Below are 22,398 nucleotides of genomic sequence, written 5' to 3' on the forward strand. Positions count from 1 at the left end.
GCAAGAGCACTCCAAAATCTGTAGTTGCTGTTGTGGTTTTTGTTTTGTTTGTTTTGTTTTTTTTTTTAGTTTCTTGTGAAATTTGCCATCACTCCTTGAAATCACCCCTTTGCCAGTATGACTGTGAATTGCCTGTGTCATTTAGAAGGGAGTTTGTAACAGGAAAGACGGAATTTTTTCCAAGTACATGATTTCTGACACTTGCCCACTGCAAGTATAAAACAAAATACAAACCCCTCTTAGGCTTGACTTAGTTGTTCCTGAGTAAAACGCTATCTATATGCATGCAGTCTAATGTTATGATAATCCTTTAAAACAGCTTTTTTTTTTTTTTAGCTTATTTTAAACAGCTAAGCAGTCGCCCTATATAGGATTAGTAAAAAGAACTACTACACTGAAGTATGTAAGCAGCTCTTGGAAGTGGAACTGTAAATACACTGCTACCAGATGTGGATATTAAACATCATGAAAATTCAGGCACTTATTTGACCTTCTGAGTCTGAAGGCTTCAGCACTGAATTACTACTTGAATTGCTCTGTGTTTGCAGCAGAGCCATGCTGCTAATTTGTTTTTCTCACTTCTTACTTCCCTTTTTCCTGTGAAAAACTCTTCCATATCTCTATCACCAGTGCAGCTTTGGTTTACTGTCAGAATTTCTTAATTAGGAGTTACTGAGCTATTTGAATCTTAAGTAAAGATGGAGTATGTGTTTTCTTTCTATAACCTCAAATATCAAGCTAATGAAATTAAAATAAAAGATGGAATATCCACCAGTCTTATGATCTTCTGAAGAACAAACAGCTTCCTAAAGAGATTTGTCTTTACTTGGGATTTAAATCTAAGCAATCTTTTCAACTATTAGTTCTTTTAATGTCCCCTACATTTGCTGATAAGGCAGAGAATAGACTTGTCAGTCCTGTTTGCTACACAATACTCTTTTTCTCCTTATTTCATTGCTCTTATAACTGTATGTTTTTCTCGTAGATTATCACTTACACTGTAAAGATAAAAAAGCTGCATTTCATTAGAGTGATAGATGAGGAGTACTTCATATTACAGCAAAACTTGTGGCTGTGTTTTTTTGGCTTTTTACATTCTTCCGGTAATAACTGTCTGAAGTCTTCTGAGCAAATATCTGAAAGCAGCAAAATGTAGAAGTTTTCTTTCTTCAAAGTGGACAGCACGGGGAAAGTATAATACAATGTCAGATACTTAAAAATTCAACTGAAGGACAAGGGTATAAAATGATGACAGTGACAAACTAAGACTGGGAAAATATAGCTCGAAGATATTTGGCTTTGTATGTAGAAAGCTTTGTATATGAAAGTGGAGCTGTCTGGGAGCATAACAAGGGCCTTCATCAAAGGCTATGCTCAGGGGCACTCACAAGACAGATACGGAGGATTATGTCAGTAAAGGCCCAATGCTTTCTATTTCAGTGATCTTCAAAACTCAGATGTAAACCATTTTACCCTCAGATGTAAAGAGAGAGTTCTTGGTTAATGCTCGAACTAACCACCTCGATTGAGGCTGGCTAATCATCAGCTTGCAGGATTGTTTCATCCTGTATATTATTTTCTCAGACTTTCACTGAACTAAGGACTGAATAGTAGAAGTGTTAGACGTGAAGCACAGCTCATCAAATAAAAATTACATTTGGCTTCCTGTCTGTTAGCACACTTACTTACTGTGAATGAGCTGAAGTAGATTTGACAGCAGAGCTGAGACCCCAGTGCAGAAATCCCAAATCTGTCATCTTCTTTCAGGCATAACTTTGGTGCTCAGAAACACCCATTATTTGCATCCAGTGGCAAGAATAGATCCTTAAATAGTTGTTTCTAAGCTCTAAGTTCTCTTTGTGATGCAAACTTAAAACCGCCATACATCTATCTCTTGATTTTATTTTTAAATTTTTTTCCTTTAAGACAATGCTTATGGAAAGACATTACGGCAGCACCATGGTTGGGTTGTTCGCGGGGTCTTTGCAGTAAGTATTTATCTTGGTCTTGTTCGTGTGATCTTATGTTGTGTGTGTAATTAATAAACGCTGTTAAAATTCTAAGCATTAAAATTAATAGATTTCTTTGTCAGACCTTATTTTCAAAGTGAGGATTGTAGTTATTGCTATGTTTAGTATTAGGCTTTCAAGGGTGGAACCTGCTTTATGGAGCCAAAACAGATGGATCATGCTTGCATGCACATTTTTTTCATTATATGTTTTTTCAGCACAGTCTTGCAGGGCTATTAAATGAAGAAATGAGGTTTTGAGGTTGCTTTTTTGAGGATTGATCTGTCTTTGGATGTGAGCATTCAAGAAGGGTTAGTGCAGAATGTGTTAGGGAGTTGAAATAGAATATATTGGCTAGAGGAAACGGTTATTTTTTGTCCAGTCTGGCAGCTCCCTCTCGTGTCTGTCACTGGAAATTATCACTGCAATTACAAAAGGAAAAAGGAAAGCCCCATCCAAGCAATCATGATGGAAACTTTGACTGGGAGAAATGTAAATGTTGGGGAGAGATTTCTAAAGAGCATTTTGAGAATGGGACTTCAGTGCTGAAGTATGTGACACTGGGCTAGAAGCTCCCCTAACTGTACTTTATCTGGGGTTTGTATTTAACTTCTAATGTACACTATTTATTTGTACAAAATATTATATATAGACACTTCCTAAAAATTGGGTGTCTCTGAAGATTTCTTAAACTGGGGATCTACATAGAGATAATAAAAATAGAATTTAAAAATGTTAGCCTCCCTCCCAGTTAAAAATCTTTAACATATGCGAATACACGTAATTACATTAAAGCTGTGCAATCTAAGTGCAAAGAGAGATGTCATAAAAGTTTTTTGTGGATTTAGTTGGGATTCTTTTCCTGTTCTGTTTTGCAAATCTAAAAACTTTGATTCCTCTCCCAGTTAGCTTTAAGGGCAGCTCCAACATATGAAGACTTTGTGGCAGCTCTGTCTGTAGAGGAGTGTGATGTTCAGGAAGAAACATTTTACAAAGGAATGCAGAGGGACCTCAACATTTACTTACCAGCCATGGAAAAGCAGCTAACTATCTTGGACACTCTTTATGAAGTACATGGTTTGGAGTCTGATGAGGTGGTATGACTACAGCAAGATCACATCTTAAAACTTCAGGGACTGTGTCTATTAACAAAGATTTCTTTTGGTTTGGGTTTTTTTGGATATCGTTTCTGTTCGTTGTATCTTTACAGGTGGGAAGGGTGTTGTGAGTGTTTTTGGGGAAGGGTATGTATGACTCATTTTTTTGTTACACTTGTTTTGTGTTTAAATGCAGAGGTACTGTTTCTCTTTGGGTCATAACTATGTCCGTGATGAATGTTTTTGACTGTTTCTCTCCTGCCTGTGCACATCCTCTTCTCTTCACCTCATAAAGGTAACAGAGCAGAATTTGGCCTTTGCTCCGATACCCTAGGAGGAAGCCACGTGTGCAGCGGAGCCACTGGGACATCAGCACGGTGCCCAAGCAGGCATTGCTGTCTCTGGCTCTCCCATGCCCTGTGCCCACTCCCCACGACAGTGTAGGAGGACAGAGGCAGTGAGCATTAGTGTTACCCTGGTAGCAGAAGAGAAAGGAAGCTAAATGACAGCTTATAAGGTACACAGTGAGTTCGTCCCTTAATTTGGGTTGAAACTTTTTAATGCAGCACCTCCCCAGATATTTCACAGATCTTCACCACAGGCATATGTGGCTGGTGGCCTGAACTTCCGCAGGAACCAGCCTTTGAAACTGAGTGTTGTGTTCCCTAACCAGCTCCCAGTATGTGCCATGTTCTCCTGTCAGCTCCTGCCAGTGGACTGCAAGAAATTTGCTGGCACAGACTGGCAGAGCCCAGCTAATTTCAACAGTGCTTTACACAAGCAATTGAAGATCACATTCATCATCCTGGTTTATGAAGGTTTTGGTGGGTTTTTCTATTTTGGGTTTAGGGTTTTCTTGAATCACATTGACACAAAAACATATTTGCTTTTAAATTGAATACAGCTAGCAGTTTAAAAAGCAGATTTCATTAAAATCCTTCCTAGACTGCCATTATGGGCAAAGACTTCATAGAAATAGACATGAAATTACTAAAGCATAGAGCAAGCTAGAATTTGTCATGGATCCATTACACATTGGGCCAATTACAAACCTTAAAATCGAAAATGATGTAGAGGTGACTGGAAATTAAGAAAGTAAGATTTGCCCTTTACCATTTTACTGATACAGATGAAAATGTGCTCCTTGACACTGCTGCTATTAAAAATAATAAAGAAGTCCTTTTAGCTAGTGGTATGGATGAAATTCCTTCTTGTGGTGATCTGTGATTCACAGGCTCTGAATTACTGACTGCCCATTCAAGGCATAAACAGGTCGCTCAGTGGTGACCTAGGGCTTCAGATGGCTTTGTGCATAGATTGAGTTTAACTCACGTGCAGGAGGAGGGAAGATTGTGCTAATGATGTGCTTAGAATTAGTAAATCTTCATAAATACAGAAGTCAGTGTTGCCATACTCACAGGAGAAGTACTGGCTTTTGCTAGGCTAAAAACCATGTTAATAAAATGAATGTACTGCAGGCCTGCTGTCTTGCATCGCTCTGTGATGGGAGCCTCTCTGCACACCGAATACTTGGTCCTTTCTAAAGATCCTAGCATTGTGAGCTTTAAGAAAAGCATATGATGCTTGAAGAAAAGACCAAACATCACACTTGGTGTATAAAGCAAGATACTGGGACTCTAGGCATTTAAGCAGTGTGACTTCCTTGTTCCTGTCATCTTCTCTGAGTTGTGCCTATCTGTAGTTCCAACACACACCAAGAGGGATCAGAAGGATGTGGGGGTTTTGTTAGTTTTTTGGATATTCTTAAGTAGTATGTATTTATGTTAGAGTACAAAGTCAAAACTTGTGACCAAAACTCTATTCAATTATTTCACTACTCACAGTGCTAGAAACGAAGCAGAGAACCTTTGGGATTTGGCTTTCTGCTTCTTCTAAGCATGAATGCAAAGAATCAGCCCCTGTAGTAGAACAACCAACTCTCCACCCTGCATGGTTTCCTCAAGGTTTTCAGCTGCTATGTGGGAAACTTTGCTGTAATAGCTTTTAGCTGAATGTTCTGGGAAGGTAATGGAGACACCATTTCCATGAAATATCAGCTAGGGTATGAGGACAGTAGGAAAAGATCCCTCTTCTCTAGAAATTATGTCAGATTGTGTTGAAAATTTACTTCGCTTTTTGCTCTAAGCTTTTCCAGTAGCAGGAAAGCATATTCAGCACTTAAAGTCTTGGAGGTACTTTGGGGTTTTCGTTTTGTTTGGTTTTGGTTTGTTTTTTAACTAGCAGGAGTACCACTAGTTTGTTAGTAGTGCATCAGACCCAATGTTTGATGCAAAAAGTCAGGAGACTTTATTTTGTAGGCAGAGAACATAACACTTCATTGGACTGTTAGCTTCAGCAATTACTAACTTCTACCATTCTTCTTTCTTCTAACAAATAGTCGTCCACATTGCTTATTCTCTAATCAGCATGGCATCCTGCCTCAGAGCAGGCTTTCCAGTCTTGCTCTTCTGTGGGAAGTTGGGTTTTCTGAACTCTGGAATTGGTGCTTGAGAATGTTCTTAGGAGACCATGGCTTCAGGAGACACCTGTGTGCTTGTTGTTAAACAGGGGACTTGTAGAGAAGGAATTGAGCAAGGCCTCCTTGCCTTCAAAATTTGTACTTTACCATGCGCTGCTCTTTAAGGACGTTGAGCGCTTCCAAGACTTACGAATACTATCTTTCCAGTCAAACCACCACTGAGGAAACACATGCGGTATGTTGCAGAGCTGAACTCCCAAGTTATACCTCTAAGGATGCAATAGACCAGGTGATTAAGTGGCAGCACTGCTAGACAATTCACTTCTTTCTTTTCCTGTGATGTCAGTTTGGCAAGCAGAGAGGATTGCTTTTGGTTTTAATAATTGTAGAGAACAAGCAACTAACTTTTGGACTTCAAATTTAGAATTGGAGGGGAGGTTTTCTGTTTGGTTTGTTGATTGGCTAGGGTTGTTTTGTTTGTTTGTTTTTTAATGGCTGACTTTTATAACCAGCTGAGCTGCATACTGATAGAGGTCCACTTGACTCAGATAACAGCACCCTTGCTCTGTATACTTTACGTGAACTGCTTTGGTTTCTTGAACTGTGTTAGTCTAATGTTTTTGTGTCTTTTTCCTTTAGAAATGCTTTTGGCTGTTTCATTCAATGTCTAACAGTTGCATATTCTCAGGGATTTTACTTAGCCATGGCAAAATAAGAGTAATCACAGCCTTACCCTAGGGGAGTAAGGCTGCTTTTTGTGAAATTAGTATAACTGAGCGTAGAACTCTGATACAGCATATGACACAGACAGTGTCTATCCCCAGTGCGCATCCTTGCTGAGACATGGTAAATCCCAAAGCAATCTGGTAGAAGTGCTATCTAGTACTGAATAATGGCAGTCAACATATTTGAGTAGAGGTCATACACACATCTTTGTAATATAGTGCCGTTGGCATTAGTGCAGAGCTCTCAAATAATTTCAGTTGAGTTCTGCTTAGCAATGGGAGGCTTTTATTTATTTTATTTATTTTGTTGTTGTTGGTTTTTTTTTTTAGATGAACTATGTTCCAGAGCCCCCTCTGCTATTTTAAGACACCGTACTCAGTTGTATATGGAAATTCTGTGACATTACAATTGTAGAATATGAACTGGATACTCAAGTGCTTTAGTGTAAACTTAAGGAGTCATTGAAACATCCCACCTTGACAGTGTTGTAATATGGGTCTCCTTTTAACAGATGCACTTAAAGTTAAGGGCCATATACCTTCACTTACAAGCTTTTTGTAAAACATCATCAGGATTTAGGTTACAGATGTTTGCTTTAAAAATGTTTCATAGTTTGAAAAGTGTCACTTGGTTGACTGGACGTATAAAAAGTATGCCCAAAGTGTCCTCCAGCTGTTCACAGCGTGCTTTGGCAAAGGGGTGTCGACCATTATAGAGAACAATGTTATGTGTTCTGTATGCTGGACCTTCAACCCTTTCCTTTCATTATCACTTCAACTTTTGTGAAAAAATTTAGGGAACCTTAAACTGCCTTTTAGACACTAGAAAAGATCATTAGCACATTCCTACCTGTCTGTCTTTCCTTCTTCCCCCACCTGGTCCCCACCCCTTCCTTCCATTGTCATTTGCTTTGCTACCAGGGCTGTTGCTGTCAAGTCAAAGCATCTGTCCATAAGAGCACAAAGCAGGAAATTTGGTAAGTGATGCAAATGTAAACTTGGAAAATCAGACCTGAATTCTTTGGCAGGCTATCAAACATACAGTCAGACAGAGAATGTGCTGCTTTTCTCTGAAATTTCTCCCTGGTTTGACATATTTTGCCAGGAAAACCACACCACTTTGAACTTTTAATTGGGACACTCCAGACTTGGCAGCTCTACTTCTTATGAGTGAAAGCACAGGGATTGGATTTTTTTTTTTTAATTATTTCTTTTCTCTTGCCTGCATAGTACAGATAACAAAGCAAAAAGAGAAGGGGAGTGGGAATAACTGAATTCATGGCGCTTTGCTACCTTCTGTAGCACTTTGGTGAACTAACCCTGCAGACTGCTGCATGCTCCAAGCAATCTAAAAGCACCCTTGTGCAGAAGGGGTATCTTAAAGCACTTACTGGCTCTGAGCAAGCCCAGGCAGTAGCTGATCCTGCTCACAGTTCACACAAGGATTTTAAGCACTTGCTTTGAAGTTAGAACATAAGCATATGCTTCTCTTCAACACACGTGCACCCTCCCACTGGCATGAAGTTCTTCCAAACGTGGTCTTTGACTATCATTTCTAATATCCCTTTCTTGGTATAGGATTTCTCCCCCCAGATACTCCAGACGTGCTAGATGTGGGTATTTTTTTATATATATGAAATTTCCTTGTTTTCATATCCTGATTTCAGTTTGATAACTTTATTTTGCATTGCAGCATTCAGGGGGTCCAAAACTGATTAATAAATTTATTTAAAGCCATCTTGAAAGTTTGAGATTTATGTCTACTTGAAACTAAACAAGTAAATTGCATTCCAGAATACGGTGGCTAAACTGAAAACCAAAGCAGCTTGCTTTTGTGGTTTTCTTTTGTATTTTCTTTTTCCAAGCCAATTTTGGGCATACATTTTATCAATGTCAGGCTGAGCTTACTGCAAGCCTTACTTATACATACTAAAATACATTACATACATACTGAATACATTTAAAGATGAAGAGAAGGTATATTGCCTCACACTTTTAAATTTACTTAATTCTAAGGGCTTGCTCATGCCCCCAAAATAACCTCTTCCATTGTAAGTGTTGCACAAATTGTACTGTCATAAGCAGTTCAGTCTGAAATACTTTTGAAGTTTCCAGTCTGCGTTGTCTCTCATATCATACAGCATCTGTCTCTTCTTTTGGAGCATTGTTAAGACCTTTGTCAGACTTTTATATTATTTCATTATAATAAACTTATTTTAAATAAGCATGTTTTAAAACCTCGCTTTCTCCTTGCATGGATTTTGGTTTTTTATTACAATAGAGGGGCTAAAGAGCTCTTCAGGACTGTATCTGTTCTAGGTACTGTGTGAACAGTCAAAAGCAGTATGTTTCTGGTTCACAGAAACTACGTGTATGTATCTTTGTACAAAGAATGTTAATACACATGGAGCCTGTTTTGATTACAAGAATAAAAGCTGTGTCTGGCATATGGTTGTGGGTCCTTGGCCAGTGTAAATATGTGAAGGCTGTAGTTAGAAAAGCTGGCCGGGCAGGGTGAGAGGAATTTGTGTTTTTAAATTCAATGTGTTATTTGTCCTTCTTTTGCCTGGTCTTGAACCTCTTCTGTAGACATTTCACAGACTTCATCTTAAGATGCAGATGAAGACAAGGGCTCCTTAATTAATGTGGGTGTAACATCCTCCCTTTTTTCGCCCCTTTTCTGTCTGTTTCTCTGTATAAACACCAGATGGTCCTGAGAGCAGATCTGTGATACCCAACTGTCTCTCTCTAGCAAGGGCAAGTCCCTCTGTTAAATGTCAACATCCAGGCAGAGATCTGAGAAGCGATGGAGGCATTTTCTCAGCTGGAGAAGAGCAGATGAAACTGAGCCCCTGCCTGTGCCTAACCACCCTGGGGGTGGGGGTGTGTGTGCCTGTATCCTGTTGCAGCAAAAGCAGCGCTGCTCAGCTAGAGACTCAGAGGAGACCCTGAACCCTTTTAATTGCTGTAGTCCCCAGAGCATCAGCTCTGCAAAGGCCAAGAGCGGCATTTGCTTCAGCAAGGGCTGAGCTCCAGCAGGAGCCCCAAACTCAGCATCCTTCTGTCTCACCTGCTGGGGCTGAGCTGGTGGATAGCTGGCACCTCGGTGATGGCAGAATAGCTTAGAAGGCCTTCCAGGGCAGAGATCACATCCCTCTTTCACCACTCCAGGGTTTCATTCATATTCTCTTCTTCCTAAGAAAAGGAGCAGGTTATCAGTCAGGAGACCCTGGCTGTTCAAGCTAGATATCGACAGTTGTGTCACTAGTGCTCCTGGAGGTCCTCCTGAGACACTGCCTTGGCCCTGTTCTGTGGGCATGTGGAATACCTTGACATGTGGGTGAGCCTGGGTGCCACTGGCACGAGCTGTCATTGCAGCCATGGCACGGATTGCTCTGGTGGCTCTCCTGAAGTGTCAGCTGTGCCACAACAACCCGCTGAGCCCAGTTCACCGTATCACCTGGCAGCTCCTCTGAAGCCATGCTGTTGCATGTCACAGTTAGATGGAGCTGCTGCTGGGGCAGATCTCTGTCCTACACAGAGTCAGTCAGCACTTCTGGTGTGGGTATCTATACTGTGTTGCACTGTACTAGACAACTGTAGGTCTTTGCAGCAAAACAAAGAGCATGTGCACAGAGGCAGATGCTGAAAGTGGCACAGATTCTATGAAAACTGCACTCACATGCAGCATTATAATGAACTGTTCCCTTTTCTCAGGTGCTGTTCTAGCAGAAAGATGAGGTTTTAGCCTCCCATCCAGGCATGCAATAACAAATTGTACAAATGTCCATTTTCACCAGAGAAGCAGTGACTTGCAACTTGCTGCAGCCATGCGGACAACTCCTTTCCATTGGCATTTTTGGACTGGAGGAGGAGGGGTATGATGGGGTCCATCCTGCATCACAGTGTCCTCAGACCTGCTCTGTAAATGTCAGTACTTTGGCAAAACCCACAAGCTAATACCTCAAATCCCAGCTTCTAACCATGATTTGCCAACCAGTGCTGCAGTGTCTTACTTTACAGCTGAAACATGTCCACGAGCAAAGGAGAGCAGAACATGGTGGCTGTGGCAAGGATGTGCAGAGGGACTGTCTGCTAGCACGAGTCGTTAGTTGCCTCTGTAAAATGCTCTGCTCTCCTAAATAGCTGAACACAGACCAGCAACACTTCACAGACATGTTCTAACAGAAATCCCATGCACAGAAAGATACCTCCCAGGCAAGTCTCTTCACTACAACTTTCACTGGTTAAAAAAAGCAAATCTGTTGCCATTGCAGGATCCTAGATCAACTACAGAAGGAGCCTCAGCTAAAGCTTTGACAGAGTTTGTGATAGTTGTTAGTAAAGGTCATGGGCTGTGGTAGTGGCTGCTAAATTCCTGTCCCCACAGGAATCTAGATCCATGGTTCAAAATAAAAAATGGTGTGCTGAACGTGGAGGGTTCATAGGAACACACAGGTGCTGCTGTTAAAATGGGAAACTCAAAGAGGACATCTTAAAGATTTAGCAATGACCAAAATATCCACAAATATTTTTTTCCTAGGGTTCTCCTATATGGAAGAAGACTATGGTTTCTGAATTTAAGGGGGAAAGGCAATGCAAGCTCACAAAAGCTTTGATCAATGCAACCAGGCAGAGTGAAACCTTTACTGGTTTGGTTTCTTTCTAGCCCAGCTGGAAACCCTGCTACACTGAGGACGGTGTGGGGCTGGTGTGGAGTTTTGCTGCCCTATAGGAAACATAAAGCTAGTGAAATTCAGAATATGAGACTATAATTCAGTGCTATGGCCTGGACAGAGCACACCTTTTTGAACACCGCTTCAAAACACTTTGCAATGTTTATGCAAAGCTGTTCCCTGAATTGGAGCCATGAAGAGAAAAGTCTTCTTTCTTCTTCATTTGGGGACTGGTAGAGTAAGTGTTAAGCCAAGTTCTAGGACTGAGAAAAGGAAGTGCGGGAGATACTGCAGTATGCCAGACACTTCCAGACATCAGTACAACCAAGCTAAGTGTCTGCCTGTCCATCTGGAAGATTTAATCCAAATTGTTACATGTATTTTTTTCCTAATATTTCAATACATTGAGCCAAATATATTTCTTAATTAACATATTTATTCCTCTCCTTCTGTGTCTGATACAGATTTTAGATTTGTTTCTTGTGTGTTATTAAAAAATAATTCCAGCTTTCCTTCCCTGCCCCATGAAGGTATGGTTCCCAGAGAAGCTGCAGTGATGGCAGTGCAGGCTCAACCCCTGAGATTGGGGATTAGGGAAAAAGGATTTTCCAAGTTTTGTTATGTATTTGCAGTCCCCTAACCTTCACCTTTTAGCAGCCTGTATTACTTTTCTGGTGATATGGTTTGCAAGGTCTCATAAAACTTCTCCAGCATCTTCGTTTATCCACCACTTCAGCAAGGCATCGCCTTTGGTGTGGGAGTTTCTACTGCAGCAGGAGGAGCTGAAATTGGTGATACTCATGTCCTTCTAGAGCTGTCAATCTAGGAGTCACTGAGATGCTGCTTCCCCATCAGGGCCCCCAGTGGGTCCTGGTGCCAACCGGCAGCATTTGGCCGCTTTCTAAGCTTGCTTTCAGCAAGATGCACTGGTGTGTGACCTATGCAAAGTCCTGCAGCGATGCCAAAGAGAGGACAGGTCACTATTTTCTCAAAATCAAACAGATCTGAAACTTCAGAATGCATTTTGCATCAATTTGTCTTTGTACCAGGGCTCCTGCTCCAGCTATGGCTTTCTGCCAAAATAATTTCCAATCAATTTAGCATCTGTTTCTAGTGTTGATATTGCCAGCTCATCTGTAGTCTTCAGAGACCAGACATGCCTCACATAGTTTCCTATAGGTCATAGTTTTCCACTTGCTTTCTTGCTTAGCAGCTGGTACCCAACCTCCTTCCTGCAAGCGAGAGGAAGCTGTGTGCTCTGAAGCCTGCGCAGCCTCTGCTGCGTTGCCACCGCTCACCCACCCCACTTTCTCCCTAACGTGACATTTGAGCCATGGTCCCAGGTGTTCGACACTTGCTGAGCCCAACGCTTCACATCCCATGCATCAAGTGGCAAACAGCTTTCCCCAAACCAACAAACCAAGAAGTTTTGTCCCATGACAGGACACACCTGTGTGTGCAGCGGGGTGCTGCAGATGTCTCTGTGAAACCTGTGCCTCTCTGAGCGCTGTGGCAGCTGGGAGAGCCTTCTTGCCCAAAACATGGTGGGACACCCTCATCAAGAGCAAGAGGCATGATCTCCCACACAGACCTTCATTGTGCTGCCCTTGGCCCTTGTATTGAGGCAGTGCCAGTCCTGCCTCAGCAGATGCACCGACCAGGCACAGGGACCTTCTTGCAGGCATTTGTCTGCCAGGAGTCGTCCCCTTGTCAGGGGCATGCTGAACATCCCAGCTGTGCATTGCATCCTGCCAGGACATTTCACAATTTTATTTTCTTCAGCTTATTAAATTCCCCTCCCCCCAGTCTTTTAAGGATTCGTATGCTTTCACCATTAATGCACAGCACACTGTTAGCATATAACTAGTTGCTGCTACTTTTACCTGCCTCACACTTCATCAGTCACCTTGAGCAGGCTGCTCTTGATGGGGACTCAAACCAGCCCCTGGGTGGAAGCTGGGGAAAACCCCAGGCTATTTCAAAGAACTTGGACATGCTTTTTGTCAGCCAGCCCAAAAGTTTCTTCATGTGGCCCTTTACTTGTGTGGAAAGCTCATACATTGAGGCTACGCTCCTTCTGAAATAGACTCTTCTGTTGAAGCTCTTCTGCTTTCAATAAAATAATTAAGTATTAATTTACATTTTCTTAAGCCTGTGTCATTGGACAATCAAGTAATTTTCTTATATTCTCTGAACAGCCTGTGAGTACATAGCTGGTCTCAGCACAGGGAAAGAATTAATCTGTCCACATTCGTATTTTTTTGTCCACAGACCATCTCAAAAGGAGCTAGAAGAGTTTACTAGAAGAGTAAAACTTTTTGATACAGACACTTAGAAACACATGCAAGCAGCATATTCCTGCAAGCATGTAACTTTAAAAAACCTGTTTGTTATTATCCTTTTTATTAAAAGAGAAAAAAGCAAGGAAATAATCAGCCCTCTGCTGAGGGAGCAGAACTGGGTCTGCATGACTGACACCACAAACCCCAAGCCACTGACATAGCTATTGCGAAAACATGTCTGCAAGTAAAAAAATCCTCAAAGTATGCTTCGTAATCAAAAGCAAAATGGGTGGTCCATAACCAGAAATAGAACAAATCACGGTGACTTCTATAGGGAAATAATGCAACACTCACTGCTGGGACCACTGCCACTGTGTCCTTCCAGAGACACACACAGCACAGACCTGCCTTGAAGGACTTTTCTTGTGGGCTACATGGTTTGGTGAAACCAAGAGAAGGTCTGGAAAACTGCCCTGGTTTGTATCCCTAAATAAATGTCAGACAGATCTGATCATCTCTGTAAATCAGAGATGTCAAGCATGTGCCCCTCAGCCTCAGTGACAACCTTCAGTTGAGCCATAGGTGGTGAGGGCACGGAGGGGAATTCCTTCCACTCCCAAATGACAATGCGTTGGCCATTGGTGCAATAGAAATTAAGAAGTCTTTAATCTTCACATACAGACACACTCACCAAACAGAACACCCTGCTGTGAAACCTGGGCATGGGTGTTGCAAGCAAGGAGAAAAATCTGAGCCACCTGGCATCACCTGCAGCTCTGCTGCGTGTCACTGCACAAACCTCACTGCTGAGACGTTGCTACCCACCTTTTGGGTGGTTTTGCATTTTGAGGGAATCTTTGCCTCTCTTTACGCTGCAGCTGGAATCCTGCCATCCTCAGGGCTGCAAAATACAGGAGCAGTATGGCTAAAGAGAGCATGAGTTTCCCCTTACAAATGACCTAACAGACACTTGACTGCTGAATGCAGGAGGAATAATCACATTATTTGTATGTCCTTAGGGCTCAGTTCTGCCTTGCCTATACCCAGTCCAAACTCCCGTGTCAACATATTTGCCCTAAGGGCCAGTCGCAGCAGTTCAATCCTCCCTGCCATATAGTTACTCCCTGGCAAGCGTACAGGACATTATTGCTCATCAAATAATGTGATCATGTGGAGCAGAGAACAAATATTTAGCATTTAGATTAGCATAACAACTTCATCTCAGACATCTTAAGGCAGAGCCTGCTGACCCCAGCCAGCAACAGGTACAGCTCCCCGGCTTTATTTAGAATCTGTAATCCTGTAACATTTCACACCAGATGTTGTCTTGCTCAGAAAGTCCTGGCACAGAGCAAGACTCTGTCTTTCCCTGCATCCACCCAAACCACTGAGATTACCAGCTTTACCCCACTGGTCCCACACCACTGCTTTGGGGGTACTGCTGGTTTTTGACTAATCTCTGGTCAAATGGAAGGGAAAGGGTAACTCAACACTACGGCCACCAGATGGTTTATGACAGTTTATCTGAATGCACTGGAGCATCACAGCTTAAATCTGGCTTTTTGTTGTTCTTCACAACCAGCCTCCCTGTGGGTTTTGGCCCATAATATATGCGTTTTAACAGGACACTTCTGGACAGTTCAGCTGCCTGAACTGTTCTCTGTTTCCTACCTTTAATCAGTCATCCTTCCCTTTAAAGCTGGTAGCAACTCAAAACCTAAGCAGTCATCAATATTATTTTACTCAGCTCATCCCATCCTCAGAGCAGTAGTGGCAGGCAGGCAAGATGGCAAACCCAATGGAAATGTATAAAAGAAATTATATTGTTGTAAAGTGTCGGGGTTGCCAGGTTCCCCTATATGTTTATCCATCATACAACCTCTGCGAGGAAGGCATTGGAAACACCAAACATAACTTGCCCCGAATGTCTGACTATCTCAGCACAGCCTCCCCCAGCTCCTGCACGGTGAGTTTCATGGGGGAACATGGCTGCTGGAAACAAGAAGAGCAGGGAGCAAATGGGAGCTCTTCTCTTCCAAACAAAATTAATCACTAAAAATTTTCTGGGCCCCTGTGATGGAGAACAGTGTGGGATCCCCAGACCAGTCCCTCCTTGCTCCACCAAATTGGAGACACTCTGGATAAGAGGGCAAAGGAAAATAAGTCTTACATGCCTACATTTCCACATCTTAAGTCAGCACTCAGTAGTGGTTCAGTGGGAAATGCCATTGGGTGCCTCCTCTACTTGGGAGGGTGACGGTGAATAACAGTCATCCGCCCCGTGCTCACCCCACGCAGGAGATGCTGAGGTCCCTGGCAGGTCTTCTCTCCAAGATGAGTCCTGAAAGCTTCCTACCATGCCTGGCACAAGGGTGAAACATTTTGGCACAGGCTGGAATTTAATGCTGATCTCAGTTTGTTCACTTATTAAACAGTGACACTTTAGACTGGGTGAGAGAGGGTCATCAGTTGCTGAGTTTCTAAATATACTAACTGTGCTGCTGTGTGAGGAGGTTAATGTTACCTCCTCTTCCTCCTGGCTGATTTATTGTGCCCTTACCTCAGATTCCTGCTCTGTCAAGGCTCTGCATTTGTGTTGTTGCACACCAGCCAGGCAGGCTTCCAGCCTAATAGGGAGTGCTTTGTCCTTCTCTGTGTCCTGCAGGAAATGCCACCAGTAGCATCGGCCCTGGGGACAGCCCTGCAGACGGCTTTTCCTGAAGACCGTGAGATGCTCTGATGCACATGTGACACAAGACCCCTTCGTGCCCCGAGCACGATGGCCAGAGAGGCTCCGGCTCCCTGTAGTGCCCTGCAGCACTGCTTGGCTTTGCTATGAGAGGCTTTGATGGATTCAGCTCCATGGTTCTCCTTCCCCCTCCTTCCCCAAAGAAAATGTTGAGCAGTGCCCCATGCAGGGAGGACTACTTGTTCAGTAGCAGGTGGGAAGGCTGCAGCAAAATGTGGCTTTTTAAATCCTGTTCTCTCTCACTTGAAAAGATTGTGCATCCAAACTGGACCCTCCATTAGATGCACAGGAAACTGTCAGAGTGAATTAAAAGCCCTAAATGTCCAGTGCTCAGTGCTTCTTAAGTGCCAAGATTTTGTTGGGGGTGGAGGGAGGGAAGTGGTCACTAATGTAATTTCCAGCAGGACTACTCTAATATAATTTGGCCTGGTTATCCTTTCAAACACAGCCTTTCCTTGGCTGGGCTGGTTCAGGGCCATCCTTCTAAATGCCCCAGTAATTACCAGTGCAATGAAAGCATATTCCCAGGCTTTGCTCTGACCTCTTCAGACCTGGAGTGACACCAGCCTTCAGCAGAGGGACCCAGTTTGCAACAAAGAGCACATTGCCGGGCATGTAACTGAATGCATCATTACAGTGGTTTTTTTCACTGACCATGTTCAATAAAGACACAAAATGACTCATTTGCTTAGGCTTTGTTCCTTATTTCTCTTTGATTAAGGTCTGGCAGTGCTCAAATGGTCTGCAAGTTGCACAGTCCCTTACCAAATCAATAAGCATCTGTTACTCTGAAGTGATCCCAATTTTACATTCAGTAGTTGCCTGCTTTAGTTTGCCTTTCTACCAGCACCTTACGTTGTTTGTTTGTACCAGAGTTCAATAGCCCATTACTTGGTGTTTTCTATGCAAGAGAATGATTTCCAGTGAAGGGACACTTGCTTTGCCACATCCATCTCCTCAGACAAAAGCTATCAGAGGAAGAACTTGAAAGTCCATCACGAAATTCTCTCTGTTGCTTCACCCTTTGTGAATTAAACCATGATTTTTTTCCAACAACTCTTTAAAGATCTTCTTGTAGCATTGCCTTGCCTGCATGATATGCTTGAGTAGCATCAAAGAATCACAGCACAGCACTGGTTTACTTTTCTTGGGTTTACTCTGGTCTTCTTTTTTTCATACATGCCATTATTTTATGTGGTAGCAGAGTGCCAAAGCTATTGAATTGTCCCCAAAAGCAGTGACCTGGGGACTAATTGCTGTTATTACTCATAAGCAGCTGATGCTCAAGGACACTGCCTGTTTTGGGGGACTGCCAGTTTAAGGATAACTACCAATCCCCTCTCCCCTTGTCCAAATCAGGGGGACTGAAATGGGAATTGCACCATGTGATTTTTAGAGACATTGAGGTTGGCTTCTCTGAGAAGCCATCTTTTGAGGAGTTAAGAACCAAGGCCAAGGGTATTTGCTGTGTCGTTTGCAGAAGATGTTAGAAAAGGGATGGCGTGAGAGACTGATAAAGAAGCCGATGAAACCCAATGCCTGCAGAGCAACAGGGGCGTTGCAGGGTTTTGAAGGGGCTACAGAGGATATGAAATTTGGTGCTGTTAAAGGAAACTATAAGAACAAAGAAAGGAGATGAGCTGCATGGCCAGATTTATGGGCAAAGACAGGGTTGGCAGCTGCAATTTTGAATTATTTGAAGTGAAGAAAGACATGATGTAGGCATTTGGAAGGCAGAGAGTTGAGTGTCACAGAAGCTGAGCTTTTAGAAAGGACAGGCAGAAAATTTACCACCCCACAGACTCATTCATTCTCTGGCTGTCAATACACTTCCATTTCCCCTGGGGACAGACAAAAGCCTCGGGAGAACCGACTTTCCAGCTGCTACTGCAAGGCAGGAGCCTCTTCCCGAAGCCTGGGTGCCAGCTGCTGGGAGTGACCAAATTCTAGGTGCCAACATCGCTGTTCCCAGTGTCCCTCAACACCCGATGCTGTTGCTTTCTGGTTTGCAGCCATCAGCTCAGCCTCTGGTAGGAGTTGCAAGCCAGCCAGTACATGATGAGATAGCAGGAGGAGACAACACCCCAAACCACAGCCCAAAGCCTTAATAAACGTAGTCCATGTGACATTGATTACATCCAGAAATCAATGAAAGCAAAGCAGTTCTTCATACGGCGTGTTGAATGGGTCAGTTTGAGGCTGAGGCAGCGGCAAGACTGGGTGTGGGAACACACAGTCGCACTCCCAGGCTGTGCAGCCCAGTGCACCCATACAGAGCTGGGTCCAGTGGCAGGCACGGAGAGACCGCAGGCGTGGGAGAGGAGGCACTGTTTTTTTCCCTCTCCAGCATCTTAAGCTAGGTAATTATATTTTAAAACTGTGTTGTTAACCCCAAAATGAAATAAGTGAAAATAAGGACATAGCAGAACTAAGGCAGCATGATTTATTGATATGAGCTGCTAATACATGGAGTAGGTAACTACATATATTTAATTGTATATTAAGTGCAAGCTGGATCTTTAGTATACATTTAATACAGTGCATGATGTAAGATCATACTGTTTGTGTATTTGTTTTGAGTTGCATACTAATCATTAGAAAACTCTCACAAGCATTCGCTGCTTAAAAAGGCCAAGGAACTGAAATAACCTGATTAACTTTTGAACCAGTCTTGGCACAATTTGTTAAGAAACTCAGAGAAGAAGGGAAGATAATTCACAGCAGACCAGGCACCACCCAACTGAAGAATCCTGACTTACTGACAAAGCAGGTATATCAGAAATAAAGGAGAAGGATTTCTTTTGCAGCCTTTTAAAATCATATATACTTAACACCTTCCCAGCTGTCTTTCTCATATTTATCATCTGAGGGGAACAAGACAGTAACAGTAGTAAGAAACTTGTTTCATGTTTCTTTTTTTTTCCCTTGTATCTTATATTGCTTTCTTTCTGTTAAGATGCTGAGTTGTTTGTGCTGTATTAATAAAGTCCATTTAAAATCCATGCTTTGCAAATGTTTTCTGAGCAGACTGATACGCCCCTTCCTGAACATGTCCAGCTGTCCAGCACAGTACAATTTTATCTATGCGATCACATCTCCTGTTTACATTTCCTACCCTCTGTGTGCCTAGCTTTGCAACTCCGATGTCTTTCGGAGGTAGGCGCTTTTAAAAATGATGCAACTTAAAACTGAAGGGGAAAGACCACTGGGATTACCAAATTTCTCAAAGACTTCAGCCTTTTGGGGAGTAGAGATGAACTCCTTGGAGAAGGTGAGAAATTCAGATGAAGTTTCTCCAAGCCCAGGACGGTAGCACCCAGCAGATGCTGCCAGAGGCTCAGCTGGAGGGTTGCCCAGCAGGATGTGCTGCTGGGACCGTGGCTGTCCTCGAGAGCCTCCCGCCAGGATACGTGCTCCCACGTGGTGTGACACTGCGGGAACCTGCTGTTTGTGCAAGCACAGGAAATTAAAAGGCAGCTGTACTAGTGCCCAGATTTCCAGAGCTTATGGCAAGTTCCTTGGCCCAGTGATTTCTTGACCTTTTCTTAAGACCTCTGTTTAAAAAACAAACAAACAAAAACAACAAGATGAAAAAATTTTGAACTATTGAACCGGGCCACAAATGCTGGTGGCTTGGCTTCATAGCATCATAAATAGCCCAGGTAAGTGAGAACCACAAAGAGTACGCTAATTTTGATTTGTTTGGGGTTTTTTTTAATTGGTGATTTCCAGTATCACTTTGTACATGCAGAGTTGAAGTCTTCTATACAGGCGATAAAAGTTGTATGCATTTCTTGATTGCTTTAATGCATTATCATTATAATGCAACGCCCACCTTTATTTAACCTTTACGGAAGTACCAGTCTAAGTGCAGCTGTTGCAGTGCTGTCACTGGTGCAGATAACTCATGCATTTCAAACAGTCATGTCCAGCATTTATCACAAAGCAGAGTGGTTTGTATGAAAATAACACCTTGATTTGAGGCTTGTAGTCCTGAATTCTGCACTTTCGTTGTTTCATTTTCTTCTGTTATAGACTCTTCTTCACATAACATTTAATATGCTTCTCATGTGAAATTTGCTCTTTAAGCTTGCTAATAAATATCATTACCCTGACTCCTATCAGAGCTAATATAGTTGAACAAACTTTCTGAAAAACAAAAATACATGTACATTTGACAGCATGAACGAACATCCATAAACACCCTACTTCAAAATCTGATTTACAGCGATACAAAAGTGAGAACATACACTGAGGGGTACCCTAGACATGATGGTGGAAACAGTGAGAGGGAGAGAGGGGAAAAGAGGACAGGGTATAACTGGTAATTGAATGATGGCGGTTGGGTGGACAAGGGGATGAAAACAAAAAGACCTTCAGTGTAGAAAACAGAGTGAAAGCAATGTGTATGTGGTCACACTGTAGTTTCAGGCAGGTAACCAACACTGTCCCAGCCCCTTTGGGGTCACGCAGAGATCAGCCAGCAAGACAGAGATGAACAATGCGGAAATATGTTCCTTCTTTATCTTCCCCCCTTCTCTGATTTTCTTCTGGGAGACAGCTCCTTGACTATTTCACAGTTTATCTGTCCAGTTTGGCCTTTGTGGTCTCCAGTTTCAGGCCTCCTATGACTGCTTGCATTACCATGCATGAACAGAGACACACAGAGCCAAATGTCTTAGCCTGAAGGTGAAGTTAACCAGCTTTTTTTGGCTGATTTGCTCATCTTGAAAGCACTTACTGAAGGGCCTCTGCTCCTTTCACCTGCAAAGGTGTATAGTTAACCTTAATGTAGCTGAAGTTATCACTCATGTGGATATAACACTTGCAAAGTTCACATTGCAATAAAAGAGACGGTCTCTATAAACACCACATCCAAGATATGCTTCGTGTTTATGCTGAGAAGGTTTAAAGACAAAAACCCTGAAGAGCTTACATGTAGGTTTAACAGTGCTAAGTCGAGGTAATTGATATTCCTGGTTAGTGAAATTCAGTTTCCAGTAGCTTAACGTTGCATTTGTGATGGAGAGCAAGCTGCCATCCACAGCCACATGGAAGTCTTACTGGCAAACACTGTTTGACTTTTCTCTATTAAGACAGGATGCAGTGGTCCTATTTTTTCCCAGTCTGACTTAGTTTAAAAAAAAAATAATCTCAAAATGGCCATCAGCAGCATGACGTCTCTTTGTTGGTTTTCACACAGAGGTGGGTGGGGATTTTTTTGTCCCAGTCCTGCTTACATATGTGATAGTGTAGCACCTAGCACCCCACTACATGTGGGATGCTACCCACCTCCGCTTCCCTCATGTGAAGTATCGACACTGTGTAGAGTCAATGTAGCAGTAAGAAGTGCATCTCAATTTTCCATAAGACCTAAAATAAAAGAGAATATCTCAGTTTCAAAGTATGCTATAGTTCACATTATATGGTTTCTGGATGTAAATCGCTGAAGGAGTGGGGAACATCAGAAAAACGCCATGTGCAGCAACATATGGGAACCAAAATAAGAAGGTAATTTCCATCAGTGCTCCACTGTGCTCCCCCTTGTCAGCAAAATAAGAGTCCAGGAGAAACTATGAGCGAAGACTTAATTCCCAGTAATGTCAGTTAAAAATATAGAATCCACATTAGCAGTGGGACTTGGGTGTTATGCAGGGGTGGGTGTAGGAGGCCTTGGCGCTCACCCACAGGAACTGTGTAATGAAATATCTGAGGTTCTGAGTTAAGTGTTTTCCCAGTTACTTCCAATAGCTCCAGCAGGCATGACTGTGCCTGTCTAACTTATTTTTCATGTACTTGAAATAATGATAGTGACACATGCCCAACTTTGAAACTAAAAAAATTGAAGGGTGGGTAATTGCAAAATAAGGAAAAACAGTGATTCTGTCTTTCTGCTGACTCAGATTGAGCTGCAGTGACTCTACCTACTGATGACCTGACCAGAGATGTCAATAAAACAAACATTTTAATGAGATTTTATTGCTAGCATATCTCTAAGTGAATAACCCATCCATCAAATAATCCACAAACTGCAGATTAAGCAGCCATTGAGCAGGTCCTTAAAACCATGTTCTTGGATAACCCATATTTTTCAAAAACCAACATAAGATCTGAAGTGAAGGTGTGTGACATATGAGGAAGGATTTGGGGGCTGGAAAGAGTAGAAAATGGGAAAATCAGTTGCAGTAGAGCTTGTGGAGGAAAAGGTGATTTGAGATGAAACTCCCATGGGAGTGCCATGCTCACATATTTATCCCATTTTACAGCTTTTTTTTTTTAGTTTATCAGATAATTTGCAGACTGCACACACAAAAATAAAGGATCTCAGCTGCTCTTCACAGCTTGATCATACATGAAAAGTGAAATTTATAAAAGTCTCTC

At 42.4% G+C, this 22,398-nt stretch overlaps 2 protein-coding genes across 10 annotated transcripts in view; one reads left to right on the top strand and one right to left on the bottom strand.

The window, feature by feature from the left end:
- PLEKHA8 (pleckstrin homology domain containing A8) overlaps positions 1-16,274 on the top strand; it is a 39,971-nt gene extending 23,697 nt beyond the window's left edge. The window contains exons 13-14 of one of the 4 annotated variants that reach the window (XM_074900472.1): positions 1,927-1,988; positions 2,915-9,010. In XM_074900472.1, coding sequence (XP_074756573.1) covers positions 1,927-1,988; positions 2,915-3,112 — 260 coding nt within the window. In that variant the 3' untranslated portion in view covers positions 3,113-9,010. Of the gene's footprint in view, positions 1-336; positions 1,907-1,926; positions 1,989-2,914; positions 9,012-15,933 lie in introns of those variants that run through there. The other 3 variants (XM_074900471.1, XM_074900473.1, XM_074900474.1) reach the window with 3 other exon arrangements.
- A 2,220-nt stretch (positions 16,275-18,494) lies between these two features.
- Positions 18,495-22,398, bottom strand: part of COLQ (collagen like tail subunit of asymmetric acetylcholinesterase) — a 43,937-nt gene continuing 40,033 nt past the window's right edge. For all 6 annotated transcript variants that reach the window (XM_074900485.1, XM_074900484.1, XM_074900483.1 and 3 more), the window contains one exon: positions 18,495-21,390. In XM_074900485.1, the coding sequence (XP_074756586.1) occupies positions 21,321-21,390 (70 nt within the window). In that variant the 3' untranslated portion in view covers positions 18,495-21,320. The remainder of the gene's footprint in view (positions 21,391-22,398) is intronic.

The sequence above is a fragment of the Athene noctua genome, chromosome 2 (genome assembly GCF_965140245.1).
Source record: "Athene noctua chromosome 2, bAthNoc1.hap1.1, whole genome shotgun sequence".
Taxonomy (NCBI): domain Eukaryota; kingdom Metazoa; phylum Chordata; class Aves; order Strigiformes; family Strigidae; genus Athene; species Athene noctua.